Source organism: Cibotium barometz, chromosome 18, assembly GCF_041138505.1.
Source record: "Cibotium barometz isolate CiBa-2024 chromosome 18, ASM4113850v1, whole genome shotgun sequence".
Taxonomy (NCBI): Eukaryota; Viridiplantae; Streptophyta; class Polypodiopsida; order Cyatheales; family Cibotiaceae; genus Cibotium; species Cibotium barometz.
This window is the reverse complement of record NC_141063.1, coordinates 7,787,064-7,804,426: the sequence shown is the minus strand read 5'-3', so window position 1 is coordinate 7,804,426 and position 17,363 is coordinate 7,787,064. Positions and strand designations below refer to the sequence as shown.

At 37.3% G+C, this 17,363-nt stretch overlaps 1 protein-coding gene across 1 annotated transcript; it reads left to right on the top strand.

Annotated features, from left to right (window-relative positions):
- Window positions 1-7,946: 7,946 nt before the first annotated feature.
- On the top strand, window positions 7,947-9,781 carry LOC147628870 (uncharacterized). The gene is made up of 4 exons (XM_086812043.1): window positions 7,947-8,105; window positions 8,330-8,635; window positions 8,972-9,095; window positions 9,461-9,781. The coding sequence occupies exons 1-4, from the start codon at window positions 8,015-8,017 to the stop codon at window positions 9,486-9,488; spliced, it is 549 nt and encodes a 182-aa protein (XP_086668169.1). The 5' UTR covers window positions 7,947-8,014; the 3' UTR covers window positions 9,489-9,781.
- Window positions 9,782-17,363: the final 7,582 nt, after the last annotated feature.

The window sequence follows — 17,363 nt, the reverse complement described above, 5'->3', positions numbered from 1 at the left end:
TTCGCCAACAACCCAAGGAGCACCTGTTATATGCACATTATGTGTGCATATACTAGGAGGCTAACCCACATTAAGCTTGTGAGCATGGGAGCATGGGAACAAGCTCTAGTGGAGCATGGTTTAGGACTAACCTTAAGGTTTAAGGTTAGGGTCAGGCATCCAAGGGTCACACATGGGAAATGGAGAGTCAAGAGTCACTTGAGGGCCCTCCTATATAAGAGGCATCGGGCACACTCAAGGGGGTTTGGAGACTTAGGCTATGGTCTCTTGATGTTATCTTGAGGCTATGGTCTCTTGATGTTATCTTGAGGCTAGGTTATGATATGATGTTCTCTTGTATAGAGAATTATATCTACTCACCTACCATTTCACACTATAGCTATATGTTATTGGATTGGAGTTATACCTATTGTGGTATGAGACATCTAGGTAAAGGTATGATGTACTTCTTTATAATTCATGTGTGCATCCCTTGGGCTTGGGGGTGGTCGGGTGGATGAGTTTATGCCTGATTTATGCATGTTTATACATAACAATTATCTAGAGAGATCTTAGGAATTTAACAGTGGTATCAGAGCAATCTCTAGTTAATTGTTATTGATTTTTCTTTCTTATTGTAATTTCTGGCATTTTTTTGAAGTAAATTTTAATATTTACTATAAAAATATTATTTTGTTGATTTGTGTTGATGATTTGCACGTGGATAGTCGATATGGCGATTGGAACGCGTGTTACTACTATTCAATGGATGAATCGACGTTACAGGGAAATTCCGTGAGTTTAATGCTATTTTTTTCCTATTTTCTATCGATTTTTTGCTGAAATGCAGTGGGGTTAGCATGTTGATGCATGGAATGCTCTCCCCTGTGCGTGGTACCCTCTTCGCCTCTCAATTCTAATTTTTCCTTCTTTTTTCCTCTCCCGCGTGCGAACCCCTTTTAATAGGGATTTTTTAATTAAACATTAATCATAATTAATATTTAATTATGATTAAGTAAAATTTTAATTAAAGCTTAATCCTCCTCTCTGTTAACACAGAAGGAGGGGCTGGAGAACGAGAAATGGAATGGAGAAGAAGGAGAGGAGAGAGGGGAGAGGAGAGAGAGAGTCTCCTCTCCCTCTCAATTTGGCGCACGCGGCGGGGGGGGGGGCGGCGCTGCGAAAAATCGCCCCCCCCCCCCTAAAATGATTTTTTAAGGCTAAAGCTTAATAAAGCTTTAATACATATTTTGATTTTTTTTAAATAAAAAATATTTTAAAAATTTTTTTAAAAAAAGAGCTATTGAAATCTTTTCAAAAAAAGCTTAGAAAAAAGCCTTAAAAATAGAGAAAATTTAACATTTGAGGAAAAAAAAATCTCTAGAAATTTCTCGATTTATCTTCTTGAAATCTTTTGGCTTTCCGCATTCTCGGGAAACCTTTTGGCTTTCCGAATTCTGGAAAATCTTTTGACCTTTCGGATTCCGGAAACTTTTGACCTTTCACATTTCAATTTTTTTTGTCTTTTCATTTTTCCGAAACTGTTGGCTTTCTGTATTCCACGAAAACCGTTGGGATTCCAAAATTTTTTGATCGTTCGTATTCTAAATGCGTTCGGGGTAAATTAAAAATTTCAAAAAAATTCCTGAAAACTAGTGGAAAATTAGACAAAGGTTATTTTAATTTCTAGAAAATGTGATGTTGGTGTTTGGCATGTGGTGTATCCATTCGAGCGCCCGTGACCATTCCAATTCCTTTAAAATATATTTTTTGATCCAAAAAATTTAAAAATCCATTTAAATTTAGAAATTTTTTTAAAAATCCCAAAAATTTATATTTTTAAAATATCAATGGTATTTTGGCAAAATTATTTTAGGAGGGGGGGCGCTGCGAAAAATCGCCCCCCTCCTCCCCTTAAATGATTTTTTTGAAGACTAAATCTTAATAAAGCTTTAATACATATTTTGATTTTTTTAAAATAAAAAATAGTTTTTTTATTTTAAAAAGAGCTTTTGAAATCTTTTCAAAAAAAGCTTGGAAAAAAGCCTAAAAAATTAGAGGAATTTTGACATTTTTCAGATTCCGAAAACTTTTGACCTTTCACATTTCAATTTTTTTTGTCTTTTCATTTTCCCGAAACTGTTGGCTTTCCGTATTCCGCGAAAACCGCTGGGATTCCAAAATTTTTTGATCGTTCGTATTCTAAATGTGTTCGGCGTAAATTAAAAATTTCAAAGAAATTTCTCAAAACTAGTGGAAAATTAGACAAAGATTATTTTAATTTCTAGAAAATGTGAGGTTGGTGTTTGGCATGTGGTGTGTCCATTCGGGCGCCCGTGACCATTCCAATTCCTTTAGAATATATTTTTTGACCCAAAAAATTAAAAAATCCATTTAAATTGTAAATTTTCATTGGATTTGAGAATTGTCGGGTGGAATTGGAAATTTCGTGAATGATGGGATTCTCAGAAAAAATTAGAAATTTTTTAGAAATTATTTTTAGAAATCCTAAAAATTGGTATTTTTAAAATATCATGCTATTTTGGCAAAATTATTTTAGGGGAGACGGGGCGCTGCGAAAAATCGCCCCCCCCCCCCCTAAAATGATTTTTTTTGAAGTCTAAAGCTTAATAAAGCTTGAATACATATTTTGATTTTTTTTAAATTAAAAATAGTTTTTTTAATTTTTTTTAAAAAAGATCTTTGAAATCTTTTCAAGAAAAGCTTGGAAAAAAACCTTAAAAAATAGAGGAAATTTGACATTCAAGAAAAGAAAATCTCTAGAAATTTTTGGATTTATCTTCTTGAAATCTTTTGGCTTTCCGCATTCCCGGGATACCTTTTGGCTTTCCGAATTCTGGAAAATCTTTTGACCTTTCGGATTCCAGAAACTTTTGACCTTTCACATTTCAATTTTTTTGTCTTTTCATTTTCCCGAAACTATTGGCTTTTCGTATTCCACGAAAACCGCTGGGATTCCAAAATTTTTTGATCGTTTGTATTTTAAATGCGTTCGGGGTAAATTAAAAATTTTAAAAAAATTCTTGAAAACTAGTGGAAAATTAGACAAAGGTTATTTTAATTTCTAGAAAATGTGAGGTTGGTGTTTGGCATGTGGTGTGTCCATTCGGGCGCCCGTGACCATTCCAATTCCTTTAAAATATATTTTTTGACCTAGAAAATTAAAAAATCCATTTAAATTATAAACTTTCATTGGATTTGAGAATTGTCGGGTGGAATTGGAAATTTTGTGAATAATGGGATTCTCAAGAAAAATTAGGAATTTTCTAGAAATTATTTTTAGAAATCCTAAAAATTGGTATTTTTAAAATATCAATGCTATTTTGGCAAAATTATTTTAGGGAGGGGACGCTGCGAAAAATCGCCCCCCCCCTAAAATGATTTTTTTGAAGGCTAAAGCTTTAATACATATTTTGATTTTTTTTAAATTAAAAATATTTTTTTTAAAATAAAAAAAAAGAGCTTTTGTGAAATCTTTTCAAGAAAAGCTTGGAAAAAAGCCTTAAAAAATAGAGGAAACTTGACATTTGAGAAAAAAAATCTCTAGAAATTTCTGGATTTATCTTCTTGAAATCTTTTGGCTTTCCACATTCCCGGGAAACCCTTTCGCTTTCCAAATTCTGGGAAATCTTTTGACCTTTCAGATTCTGGAAACTTTTGACCTTTATATTTCAATTTTTTTGGTCTTTTCATTTTCCTGAAACTATTGGCTTTCCGTATTCCGCGAAAATCGTTGGGATTCTAAAATTTTTTGATTGTTCGTATTCTAAATGCGTTCGGGCTTTCCGTATTCCACGAAAACCGTTGGGATTCTAAAATTTTTTGATTGTTCGTATTCTAAATGCGTTCGGGGTAAATTAAGAATTTCAAAAAAAATCCTGAAAACTAGTGGAAAATTAGACAAAGGTTATTTTAATTTCTAGAGAATGTGAGGTTGGTGTTTGGCATGTGGTGTGTCCATTCGGGCGCCCGTGACCATTCCAATTTCTTTAAAATATATTTTTTGACCCAAAAAATTAAAAAATCCATTTAAATTGTAAATTTTCATTGGATTTGAGAATTGTCAGGTGGAATTGGAAATTTCATGAACAATGGGATTCTCAGGAAAAATTAGGAATTTTCTAGAAATTATTTTTAGAAATCCTAAAAATTGGTATTTTTAAAATATCAATGGTATTTTGGTAAAATTATTTGTTAAAATTTTTTTGGAAAAATATAGGTTTGAAATGCCATAAATAGGTTTGGTGGAATTCAAAATTATCATATTTTAAGGCCCTATAAAATCAGGAAAAATTAGAAAAAAATCATGATAATTTTTTTTCTCGAGAATTTAATATTTTTGAGGGTTATTTAATATTGAAGTACGTTTTCTCGTGCTGACATTAGATAGATGTGGGTTATTCACATATTATTAATATGATTGTACTTTGTATTAGTAGTTATTTCTATTTGGATTAATTCTAAACGATGTTTTCATGATTTTTTACCATTGTTTAGCCATTCTTTTTGGACATGTTCCTTAATTTCTTTTGATGGCTATAATTTGCGTTCAAAGTGTCTTTCACCTTTGACACTTTTCCATGATAATTTATTTTGCATTTGTTTAAGTGTGGTCTATGCTTAATTTCCTAATAAGTCTAAGATAAATTCTATTATGGGTTAGTTGATCGGTTTGTTTTGGTGGATTTATTAGATGTTTTCCAAGTTTTATTTGGACTCATTAGGTTCTACCTAGATCACTTGTGTCTAGGGGTTTTTTACTGAGTGCTACACACATGTGTTTCACTTGCTTACTTTGGAGTTTTACTTGAACGACACCACGTTCATATACTCCAGAATGATGAGTTGGACACCAACAACCCAAGGAGCACCTGTTATATGCACATTATGTGTGCATATACTAGGAGGCTAACCCACATTAGGCTTGGAAACAAGCTCTAGTGGAGCATGGGTTAGGACTAACCTTAAGGGTTAAGGTTAGGGTCAGGCATCCAAGGGTCACACATGGGAAATGGAGAGTCAAGAGTCACTTGAGGGCCCTCCTATATAATAGGGGCATGGGGCACACTGAAGGGGGCTTGGAGGCTTAGGCTTGGAGGCTTAGGCTACGGTCTCTTGATGTGATCTTGAGGCTAGGTTATGATATGATGTTCTCTTGTATAGAGGATTATATCTACTCATCTACCATTTCACACTATAGCTACATGTTATTGGATTGGAGTTATACCTCTTGATGGTATGGGACATCTAGGTAAAGGTATGATGTACTTCTTTATAATTCATGTGTGCATCTCTTGGGCTCAGGTGGATAAGTTTATGCCTGATTTATGCATAACAATTATCTAGAGAGATCTTAGGGTTTTAACAGCACCCCCCAACCGTATATGCAAAGAATGAACCTTCCAAAAATACATTGTTTAGGTACACATTGCAATTAGTATTGAATGGTTGGTGTTATAGCTTATTCTATTCATGAAAATGCTTAAGGTCAATATTTTTTTATGTTTCCTCAAGAATGGAAAAAAATGTGTGCTCAGGTCCACTTACATTTTTTTCTTCAAGTGATTAATTAAGGTCCATCAAATTGTTGTCATTATGTGATCTATCACTCTTACTCTATATCAAGTCAATGATTAAGTTCTACATTTATTAGGCATTACCCCATGATTTACACAATTATTGGCTTTGACTATAAATGCATTTATGATCTTGTTTTGCATATGGAAACTTTGAGAGGCCCAACATGCTTTGTATGCATTGTGTGTAGTATTGATCGATTCAATAAGGGGGAACCTAGCTTGTTTATATCTCGCTAACTTTACACCCCTAAATGTTATCTAGCTGTCTAGGCATGTTCACAAGGTGAGTGTTACTCTTGTTCACAAGCAGAAGCTGTAATGTGCTTGCTATATGTCACTTTTTAACAAAGGGAACCTTTTTTAGTTAGTGAAAAAAGTGCTAGCCTCTCTAGCTAATGTTGAATGTTCAAAACCTATCAAGTTGTGCAAGCTTTCCTTGTCCTTCCTATGAGACAAGAAGATCTTTGTTCTTTTTGCATCTTTGCATTTCTTGAACTCTAATTTACCATGTAGACTATTCAAGATTTCCCATTAGACGCATCTAAACCCAAATTTGCCTTATCTTTCCTATGAGACAAAAAGATCTTTGTTCTTTTTGCATCTTTTCATTTATTGAATTCTAATTTACCACACGTAAGCTATTCAAGATTTCCCATTAGATCAATCTAAACCCAACATAAAAATTGAGATGTGCAAAAAATGTGAGTGGATGCAGAGAAAAAAGATCCTCTCTCCCAGCTCACTTAGGTTACATGACACCTAATACAAATGTTTGCTCACAAATTTTGAAATTATTCTTCACCTATAACACAATGACACAATGAACTTTCCAAGTATGGTCTGGTCATTCGCCAAAAATGGCAAAGCATATTTTAAAACATACATGTATATGATACTGGAAAAAAACATGCCACACGATACCATGTTGTTTAGGCTCTAAGGTTCGGCATGTACCTTGATCAAAAGATGCATTTGAACACAACATTTGTTGAAATAGACATTTAAATAATAAAATATTATCATCTACTAGGCCATTTCTTTTTCTTCATCTCATGTTTGTAATTATTTCTTGGCTTTATCTCATTCGTTTTGGTATATTGTCCAACCTTTTGATGGCTCTTCACTTCATCTCGTCTTGATGCTTTCTTTCTTGAGTTCGTATGAGACACATGTTGGGATTATGGATTTTTCAAGGTCTCATGGATATCATGGCTCTAGTGGGTTTAAGAATACTTGTAACTTATACAAAAATCATGCCCAAAATTTGTTAAGAAGATGCTTTTCCTAGTACATCTTCATGATTTAAACTTATCATTTTGTCTAGCCACGATTAAAGGTAAACTTATCTTCAAACTTCGCGTTATGGAAGCCTTACAAACTTCTTCTTTTTTATGTGATAATTCTTTAGTCTTCTACGATGCAGTCGAGTGGTTAGGGTGTTGAAGTCCTAATGCAAAGTTGGTGAGTTCAACCCCCACTCGCTTTGCTACCTGATGTAACAACATGACGAAATGAAGGGCCAAACTATAGCCAACAACCTTACAAAGCTACTATTTTCTAGTAGACCATTGTGGTTTAAGCAAATATAAGGTCTATGTTCATACTTTATTAATGATGTCAAGCATGTAAACTCCCATCCCACTCTCATCCAAATTATTGGCATTGTCCCTATGCTTTATTGTTTGCACAATCATCTTAGTAGGTGCCTTGTATAGAGCTTATTAAAAACCATTAGTGCATAACTAGCACATTCTATTGGTATCTCACAAGGCCAATCATACATAAGAGGACCTTTAACATTATTATTAATTTTGTATATCAACACAATTCCTTGGTATTAAGGGTTCAATAGGAAATTAATCAAATTTCCATAAACAATTTTTGCACGTTGTTTAAGATCCAGCTATATTGGACAAATTTCCTTGATGCATGTACTTATGTTTCTCAAAATTAGACACGTGTTTTTTGGTGTGCATAATGTATCTTCTTGTCTATGTTGCATGCATGCGATAGAGAATGGGCATGGAGCAATAGTGCTTTGAGGTGAGGCCATGAGCATGCACGCCCTAACCGTCGGCCTTGAATTAGCTTGAATTAGGGCATGGTTAATAGCTAACCCATGGTTGTGATGACCCACATATCATTTTGGAATCTTAGTTAAATGGAGATTTACTTTTTATTTCCAATGATTGTTGCTTCTGAGTAATAAGCTTTTGGGCATGAGAAGGATGTGATTTTGATCTTGATCTTGACCCTAACGCGGAAGAGAAGATAGGGTGGGATTGAATGGAAATGGTTCATGCCACATGGAGATATTTTCCCTAAACAACGAGTTAAAGTCAAATCAATAAAGAATTTCAATATGGAAAGCCCGGCTTTGTGTGTGCTAAAATCTTGAGAGCTTATCAGGCTTTCTCTTCGACCTATTTCTAATTATGGGGCTCCTTGATAAACTCTGGAATGATGTTGTTGCTGGTGCAGACCAAGGCGCTGGCCGCCTCCGCAGAAAGTCCAAGATATCTGAAGGTGTGTTAAACAAAAAATATATATATATAAGCCTTGTTGTGCGTGTGCGTGTGCGTGTGTGTGTGTGTGAGAGAGAGAGAGAGAATCAACTCCCCGGCCTGATCACTGCACACCGGCGCAATGGTGCTGGTAATGGCGATGGAGCTGCTCAATGATTAATTTTAAGCTGGTGCAGGTTGTCTCATTATAAGTTTAATATTTCGTTCTTGCGTTTCCGCACTTAGAAGGAATCGAGGATCCGGAGGCCCGCAAGAGAATGGCGGAGCGCAGGCGAAGCGCTGAGTTTTATGGGCACTCTGAAGGAATGGAGGATCCGGAGAGAATGGCGGAGCGCAGGCGAAGCGCTGAGTTTTATGGGCGGCAGGAGGAGTCGCGGCGTGTGACGCCCACCATCGCCTTCGCCAAACGCCCTTCTCTCCAGCTGCGCATCGACTCGCTCGACCCCGACTACGACGTCAATTCTGGCTCCGCTCCTTCCACCCCCGGAGCTGCAGCTTCCACCCCCGCCTCCATTGCATCCTCCTCCTCTGGTAATTTAATCACGTGCTTTGATGCTTATCCTGTCTTAGCCAACCTGCCCATAATTAGTTAGCCTCCCTTCAATTAAACGCTTTAATCTCACTTAATATCTCCCTTAACGCCCTCAGAGCTGTGTTTCCCTTAATCCATTCTATTTTCCCTAATCTCCCTTACTTTCACTAATTGCCTCTTAAACCTTATTAGTTTACGGAATCCACCACGAAACCACATCTATCTCCACCCAACTTAAACCCCTCTCCTCTTTTAAAATCTTATCTCCCTACTAATCTCTCTTTCTGCTAATCTCCCTCTAAACCTTTGCTAATCGCTCATGTGCTCGTTTACAGCACGTGATGGAGAGAATGCCTGGATCACTGATGAGCTCCATCCAGGCAGCAACAAAACTATGAGGAAAATTGGCTCAGAGAAGGTCGACAAAAAAGCTCCCACCTCTCCAACTGTATATGATTGGTATTTCTCTTTTCAGCCTTATCGTTTTGATCTTGTATGTGCCCGCAGCAGATATACACCTTAAATATTGCGCGGATATATATAAGGTTTAAGTGACTTGTTTCTTGAAATCATTAGCCTAAGTGTGTTAATCTATGGTTAACCACTTCACATTTTATGGTTGAGTGATTAATTTGGGAATTAATTTTAAGAGTAAAACTGTTGCATAATTAACTTGGGATGTTGAGGGTACGAGCCCACTTGCATTGAAGAGGTAGACAATGGTAAGTAATTAATTCATAAAGAGAAATGCATATCTTTATTTCTATCATTTCAAATATATTTTATATTTCACTTGCTCCATGATGACTATGCACTCCATGTAGGGCATTGTGGAGCGCCTTGGAAACATGAGCCATATTCCTACGAGGGTGCTTGTGGTAGAGCATACACATGCCCTCAAAAGAAGAAGAACAAAGAAAGGTCCATGTGGAGTACATGGATGATGAGATGTCTAGATTGTTAAGAAAACAAATTCTCCATTATTATTTAGTAGACCACCTTGACCTCTCCCTGCATTATGATATCGAGTTCCAATGTGTTTTGTGCAGTATTGAACACCCAGATTTTTTCAATCACTATGCAAATTTTGATTGTCGCTTTCCAAATGTGTTTTGTGCAACATGGAACACATGGATTTTTTCAATCATTATGCAATTTTAAATGTTGCTCTCTATATGTGTTTGAAGTGCTACTCTCTAGATGTGTTTTGTGCCATGTAGAACACGTGGCTTTCATTCAATCACTATGCAATTTTGATTTTTGCTCTCTAGATTCTTTGACTACTCTCAAATCTCCCAAAATTCTCCTACTTCACATGAAGCATTACTCAGTAGATTAAATAACCAGACTAAGTTACTTTTTTCTACGAGATAAATAGTAACTTGTCTCTATCCTCCTTGTTAAAATATCAAGTGATGTAAGGTAAATGTCTAGAGCAAGAACCACTTATAAAACACTCTACAGTACTAGCTAGGACTCAATAGTACTAACTAGTTCCTAGACTTGCCCTTTTGTGGTATCACACATATGGCATATGTACCACTTATATAGTACTAAAAATTACCAATTAGTATGTAAAACTTACATGCCATATAACTTACGCAGTACGAAATTATACTAATTAGTACTTAAACTTTTCCTCCTGTGGTTTCACATGTCACATTACTTACACAATACTAAATAGTACTACATGACCATCCTAATTAGTACTTCATTATATTATTAGTACTAAATTTAACTAATAGTATTAAAAATTCTATTAATACTAAATAATTCTATTAATACTGAATAATTCTATTAGTATTAAATAAGTCTATTAATACTGAATAATTCTATTAATACTCAATTACACTATTAGAACTAATAGTGTAATTAATACTATAACTTGTCTTTATTATTGTTTCACATGCCACTCCACTAAAACCATACTTCATTATACTAATAGACTTATTTAGTGCTTCATTATACTATTAGTACTTAATTTAACTATTAGTATTAAATAATCCTATTAGTACTAATAGTATAATTAATACTACAACTTGTCTTGTTGTTGTTTCACATGCCACTCCACTAAAATAATAATAAATAGTACTAATAAGTACCTTTAGTACTAAATTATACTATTTGTATCGAATTATTCTATCAATACTAAGTACCAATTTATGATGTTAGTACTAATAGTATAAATTCTACTTTCACTTGTCCCATTGTTGTTTTGCTTATTAGTATTAAATAATAGTATTAGTACTAAATAGTACTACACTTGAGAATTCCTATCTATTCACTTTTATCATCTTCATAGTTATGCATTCCTTCAAAGCAGTATCTATATAGACAACCCTTTGTTCTTCATTGATTGTACAGGCAGAGTTCTATATGAATTTCAAACAGCAATATCCCTCAATTGACATCAGCTTCTACGCCTTTCATGACTTCAAGCCATACTTCATCAAGAATTAAAGGAAAGGAATACTTGTTTCTACGTGTACCTCGAATAGATTTGTTCTTACTAGCTATCAACTCCATGAGACTAGATGTGGTCTCCCTATATGGGGATGTGTGTGATTGTGCATGCATGGTCTGTAGACCTCTAGGGCAAGAAAAGTGTGTTGCTAACACTAGCATCTATCCATTTGTAATGGAGCTATGGAAGGAAAAGGATGCTAAGTTGCATAAGCTAGAGTATTTGCTCGGCAAATGCAATAATTGCCCATGCAAACTCAACGATGCAAATGGTGCATCAGTATAATAAGGTGGAAGGCATATGAGTATGTCAATTTCGAGGAGACCTAGAGCAGTGTTACGAAGAAGAGAATAAAACTTCTATACAAGGAGACAACAACCCCTTCCATCATCATCCTGTTAGCTTTTTGCCTCCGAGAAGTTCACGTGTGAACTGAGCTGATCATGGGCACTTTTTACCCTATGCTAGTAGGGGTTTTTTCCCATGAGAACACACCCTTAGTGTGTTAGTAGCCACATCAGCCCTAGTGCTAGGGCTACTAGAGTTGTACTCCACTCACTCATTATCTCATTCGAGCACATTCCAACTATCAATATCATCTCTGTTGTTCTTTGAGCTCGTGTGCATGTTTTGTCTGTGAGTCTGTGCAGAGCATCCTCTTTCACATCTAACGTTGGTATCAGAGTCTTGTTGTTCTATTGCCACTCCTATTGATCTTCATCTCATTGGTGCCACCGCTTGTTCTAGGTGAGATCTTACTCTGCGCACCTTCAATTAGATCTAGGGTATTAAAAGCCTTCTATTGTACATTGGCATTATTTTTGTTAATACTGTTGTACATTCAAGGTTCACCCATGCACTAGCTCTTCACGTAGCTTTCAACACAGAGGTTTCCAACTGGTACTACTCTTGCTGCCTGCTGCTATTGTTCAGTCATTCAACTTTCTTTTGACATTGGACTTCTACAACGGTCAGCTTTGAACTGTCAACCTCTTGGCATTCCTCTTGAGCATTTGACTTTTGCATCATTTGATTTTGCTTGATCAACTCATTTAATTGCGCCAATCAGTATTGCCCTATATTTAGCTCAACCCTTTGATTTTTGAATTCAGTGTTTGGCTTTCACTCTTCAACATTAAGCACTTTCTCTCCCGGCTTTTAGCGTGTGGCTCTCTGCTTTCAGAATTTAGTACTTTATATTCACAAGTTTATTTTTCTATCTATGATTTCCTATCTTCAATCTGTTTTTCTCTCTATCTACAGTAGTCAGCGCTTCACATTCTGAATTCAATAGTTGGCTGGGTTTACTTTAAGTTGAGTCAGATTAAATATCTGTGAAGTCCGAAATGCTGACTCCATGTTAACATCAAATCTGATAACATCACGTCAGCTTCAGAATTGTTGACTCCACATTAACATATCAGATCTTCTAATGCCACATCACCTTTGAAACTGTTGACTCCATGTCAACATCATATCTATCGACTCCACATTAGCATCAGGCCTACTGACTCCACATCAGATTCGGATCACTTGATGCCATGTCACCTTTGGACCAGTTGATGCCACATTAGCTTTCGGAACAACTGACTCCATGTCAACATCAGACCTGTTGACTCCATGTCAACTTTGGATCCACCACGTCACCTTCAGACTCCATGTCAGCATATCAGACTTGTTGATTCTACGTTAGTTTTCATTTTGCTAATTCCTCGTCAGCTTCGAATCTGTCTCTACATTAGCATCAGTCTGCTGTCTTTAGGTTAGCATCATCAGCCTGCTGATTCCACATTCAAAGCTGACTCCATACGTCACCTTCGGACCTGCTGACTCTACGTCAACATATCAGACTTATTGATTCTACGTCAGTTTTCATTTTTTGCTAATTCCTCATCAGCTTCGAATTTGTCTCTACATTAGCGGTAGTATGTTGTCTCTAGGTCAGCATCATCAGCCTGCTGATTCCACATCAGCGTCCGGTCAGTTGATTTTGACCTGCTGCTTCCCCATCCAACTTTGCACCTGTCGATTGAGCAACCTATTTCTGGTAAGTTTGCACATCTCTCTACATACTTTTGAAGTACTTTGACTCCCTTGCAACAAGTAATTCGTGTGTCAGATACACTTCAGTCTGTATATTCCTTTGCTGTGCAACATGTCTAGAAACACTAATGAATTGTTCGGCATGATGTCCATTGAGGACAAGTTGGATACATTAGGAGACCTTTGGACATCTTTTGGGCCTTGTAAGGATTCCTAATTTTTAGGGATTAAGGCTAATTTTTTACTTTCGTAAGGAGACAAGGTCAATCAAGAGGTCTACTTCGAGCCTATAATTTGAGCTTTCTAGCACATAACTCCCCTACAAAAATAGGGTCTAATGTTGTCATTCTCTCTCCTCTTCTCTTTCTAGCAAGCTCGTAACTAAGAGGGGGGGGAATGGACATTTTTTTTCCCATTTTGCAAGTTTTATACTTTGAAACTGACCCCAGACCCATATATATGTAAAACATTCAATTTTTAACCTTGATTTTCCCCTAAAACCCACTCTATCTCATCATTGAATGCCTCCACCTTTTTCTCCTTCATTTAATGCCTCCACTTCCCCACCAAATCAGTGTGGAAAGTGTCATGAGATCTCTTGTCACTTTCCACATCATCAATCTCACAACTTAGGGGGGGCCAAAAATAGTGATTTTTTTTCTCATTTTTGAACTTTTTTGCTTTAAAAGCTATCCCAAACCCATATATATGTCAAAGAATCATTTTTCAATCTCTTTTCCCCCCCAAAATTGAACCAACTCTCTCTCTCTCTCTCTCTCTCTCTCTCTCTCTCTCTCTCTCTCTACTGTGAGCTTGGCCTGCATAGCCTCACTCTATCCCTCTCTCTACAATCCTCTTATCTACTCTCAACTCTCCCTTTCTCTCTCTTCTACTGTGAGCTAATGGCATGCAAACTCTCTCTCTCTCTCTCTCTCTCCCCCTTGACTGCATCCTCCCTCTATCTAATCTTAACTCCTTGGAATATCTCTCTCCATTGTGAGCTTGGCCTGCATAGCCTCACTCCGTCTACTCTCAACTCTCCCTTTCTCTCTCTACTGTGAGGAGCTAATGGCCTGCAAACACACACACTCTCTCTCTCTCTCTCTCTCTCTCTCTCTCTCTCTCTCTCTCTATTGGAGCTTAGGGCCTCCCTCTTCTTTTTCACTATCAACTCCTTCTAAGCATGGCATTGCATGAAATCACTAACACTAACGTGCCATTGCATTTACGCAAGGTGGATTTGCATATGCAGGTGTTGGTGGAAGAGTATGCAACTTCGGGCAAGGTTCATCTCACAGAACAGGAGAGGAATGTACGTAGACAAGGGAGTCACACTAATGTGGATCTATGGGTTGATGGGCATCTATACCCAGCTGACCACTTTCAAAGACTTACCATCATTTATTCAGTATTATGTGGGAGATGGTGAGAATGGGATGCTCGGCTACTGCAAGAGATTAGTAACAACTGACGTTGGTAGAGTCTTCTACTTGTCATCCACAGTTGCATACGCTCCAAGTTAACCTTGCTAGTGTACACCAAGGCCTACTTTAGGCTCAAGCAAAAATCAAGGAGCTTGAGGGTGTAAATAAAGAGAGAGCAGCGTGTGTGGAAAAGCTTACACAGACCATCTCCCACATGAAAAGAACTCCTATTCGAGCTAGGGAGCGTAAGAGGCTACTCAACCACATCGAAACACTTGCCGTTTGGGTTTGGGGGGGGTACTCGTAAGCGGAGAATTCAAGCAGCATGGTATGGCTCCTCTTTCTTATTCTCTAGCACTTCCAATTCAAAATGCCAATGTAAATCATGTGTGCACTTGTGTAATGTCAATGTAATTTTGCTAGTTTTTAGAGTATTCCTTCAAGATGCCACAGGTTCTAATCAAACCGGGGATTGTAATGAACTCTTGTGCTCTTTCACAACAAGTGAGCATGTGCTTGAAATGATTAGGTATCCTAGTTTGCAAGAAGATGTGAGCGTTCTGGTTGCCAATGATGCCATAGGTACACCCATCAAGGAATGATTGGAAATTAGAATTCAACTGGATATTTTGGAGGATTATGATCATTGATACTATGGTTTCATAAAAAGATTATTTTAAAGATAGCTTAATCTATGAAAAAGGCAATTTCATATTGGGTGTGTAAGTGGTGTGACTAGCTTGAAATTTGCATGAAGATCCGGCTAGGGGGCGTGGGAACTCTTTTCCTTGGTACCCGGGACAAAACCTAACCAAATTTCTAAATGGATCCCATCACTACAGTGGTTGGGTGGTTGGCTAACCCATGGGACTGGATGGGGTTAGGCTGGATTGATGGATCCCTAAAATGAGACTCAATTCTATTATGATACAATAAATGAAGTCAATCCCGGTCCTTGTTCTATGGAAAAGAATCAACGGCTGTGCCTCTCGATGAGGAAAAAAGCATTGGTCTCTATGATCCAAGTGCTAGTTTCTTCCTTGATTTGACCAAGTGACTTACAGGTTTGGTTCAATCAGTTTAGTTAGATAAGGCTCTTGACTATGTTAGAGTAAAAATATCTTGCAGAAATCGCGCGTGCTTTCTGAGCGGTGAGGGAAGTTTTTCTGGGTTCGGTTTTGGAAGAACCGAGGGATTAGTCTCTTGCCCGGATATCCGTGGGCGAGGCCCCGAGTGAGAGGCCCTGCCCCGTGCAAGAAGTGCTACTTCCGCTGCTAGCACCCCCGAATTCGTTGCGCGGAGGGGGCAGGGATCTTTCAAAATCACACACAAATCATCATCAAATCCACATCTTTTTCTTGGAAAACCATTAATCAAGACAATGGGTAATGGGTGATGCGTAGATTAGAAGAAAAACAATGGAAAAAGCCAAGAGATAGCTCCATGGTGCCAAAAATGTTATGGCTCACCCTAACCCCCCTTGAAACACATCCACCAATAAGAGATTACCTAGTGAACCGCAACTATCGTGAGGATATTTCCAATGGCCAAGCTCGTAACCCTTGAGGTCTCCAAGCTCTACAACTCCTTGAGAAGCAATTCCACTGCGCCTCTCCCACGAGCATTGTCACACCGCTACGTTGCACTACGGGTACTCGTCCCTCCTCTCACCTCACTTCACTCACACACACTCACTAGCATGCATTAGAAAGAGAGATTAGCAAGAGAAAGACTCAATTGCACAATCAGAGAGTCTGTTGTATTGTGAGAGATATTCACTTATATACATGGCCATAAGTGTTCACACTCACTTAAACTGTGGCCGGCCGGGAACTTTAGGCTCCTAAGAGACCTAATGCTATTACAATGTCTACTTTCATAATATATCCCATGAAGTACATCACTTAGTACTTTATGGACTCCTAAGAGACCTAATGCTATTACAATGTCTACTTTCATAATATATCCATGAAGTACATCACTTAGTACTTTATCCTAACTTGCTACCATACGCTCTTGAAGTGGGAATTGCCATAAATACTCCGTTACACCATTACGGGGCACCCATCCAAGTTGTAGCTTTGGACACCATTGCTTCATATCTTGAATAAATGACCCTTTGGTGTATCTACTGTGACTCCTTGACATAAGATAATAGCGGTAGCTCTTGTGAACCCTAGGAATGCATTACCATATATTTACTGAGCTCTACTAGGCTTTAGTTTCATCGAGGCTTGGTCAAGACGTGTTTGGATTTACCAAGCTCTTTTTTGGCTTTTGGTTTCACTAACTTCATCTAATGAAGTTTTAACAAAAGAGTAGGGATATTTTGTGAGTGGATTTGGTTCAAGAAAGTCTTTAGAAGGCCCACTCATAATCTTGGGCAAGATTGGCATCTTCTTTGAAGACTAGTGCTTTTGCAAGGTTTGATGATGATCTCTTTTTGATGAAGCAATCCTTTTCTTTATAATTAGTCTTCCCAATAGTTTTTTTTAAATATAACAATCTTTCTCATCATGGTTATTCTTTTCATAATAATTTGACTTTTTTCCTTTATCCTTGGAAGACCCTTTATTGTATTTTTTATAGGGGTAGAAAGCTTGATTATTCACCTCTTCCTTTGAGCTACTTTTCTTCGTCTTAGAGGGAGTTGATGATACCTTAAAAGGTTGAAGAAGGTCACGTCTTGAGAGTAGTGACAAGATTGCCATATTCCTCAGGCATTCTCTCAAGAACATCATCATCTTTGATTTGTGCTCCAATGGCAGAGAGTTGAGCTATAAGACTTTTCATGTG

What these genes read in the sequence shown, in the direction of transcription:
- LOC147628870 (XM_086812043.1), top strand. Translation starts at nt 8,015, where the DNA reads ATGGGGCTCCTTGATAAACTCTGGAATGATGTTGTTGCTGGTGCAGAC. An exon ending in AAAGTCCAAGATATCTGAAG is followed by an intron (nt 8,106 to 8,329) that starts GTGTGTTAAACA and finishes TTCCGCACTTAG; the next exon opens with AAGGAATCGAGGATCCGGAG. An exon ending in TCTCCAACTGTATATGATTG is followed by an intron (nt 9,096 to 9,460) that starts GTATTTCTCTTT and finishes CACTCCATGTAG; the next exon opens with GGCATTGTGGAGCGCCTTGG.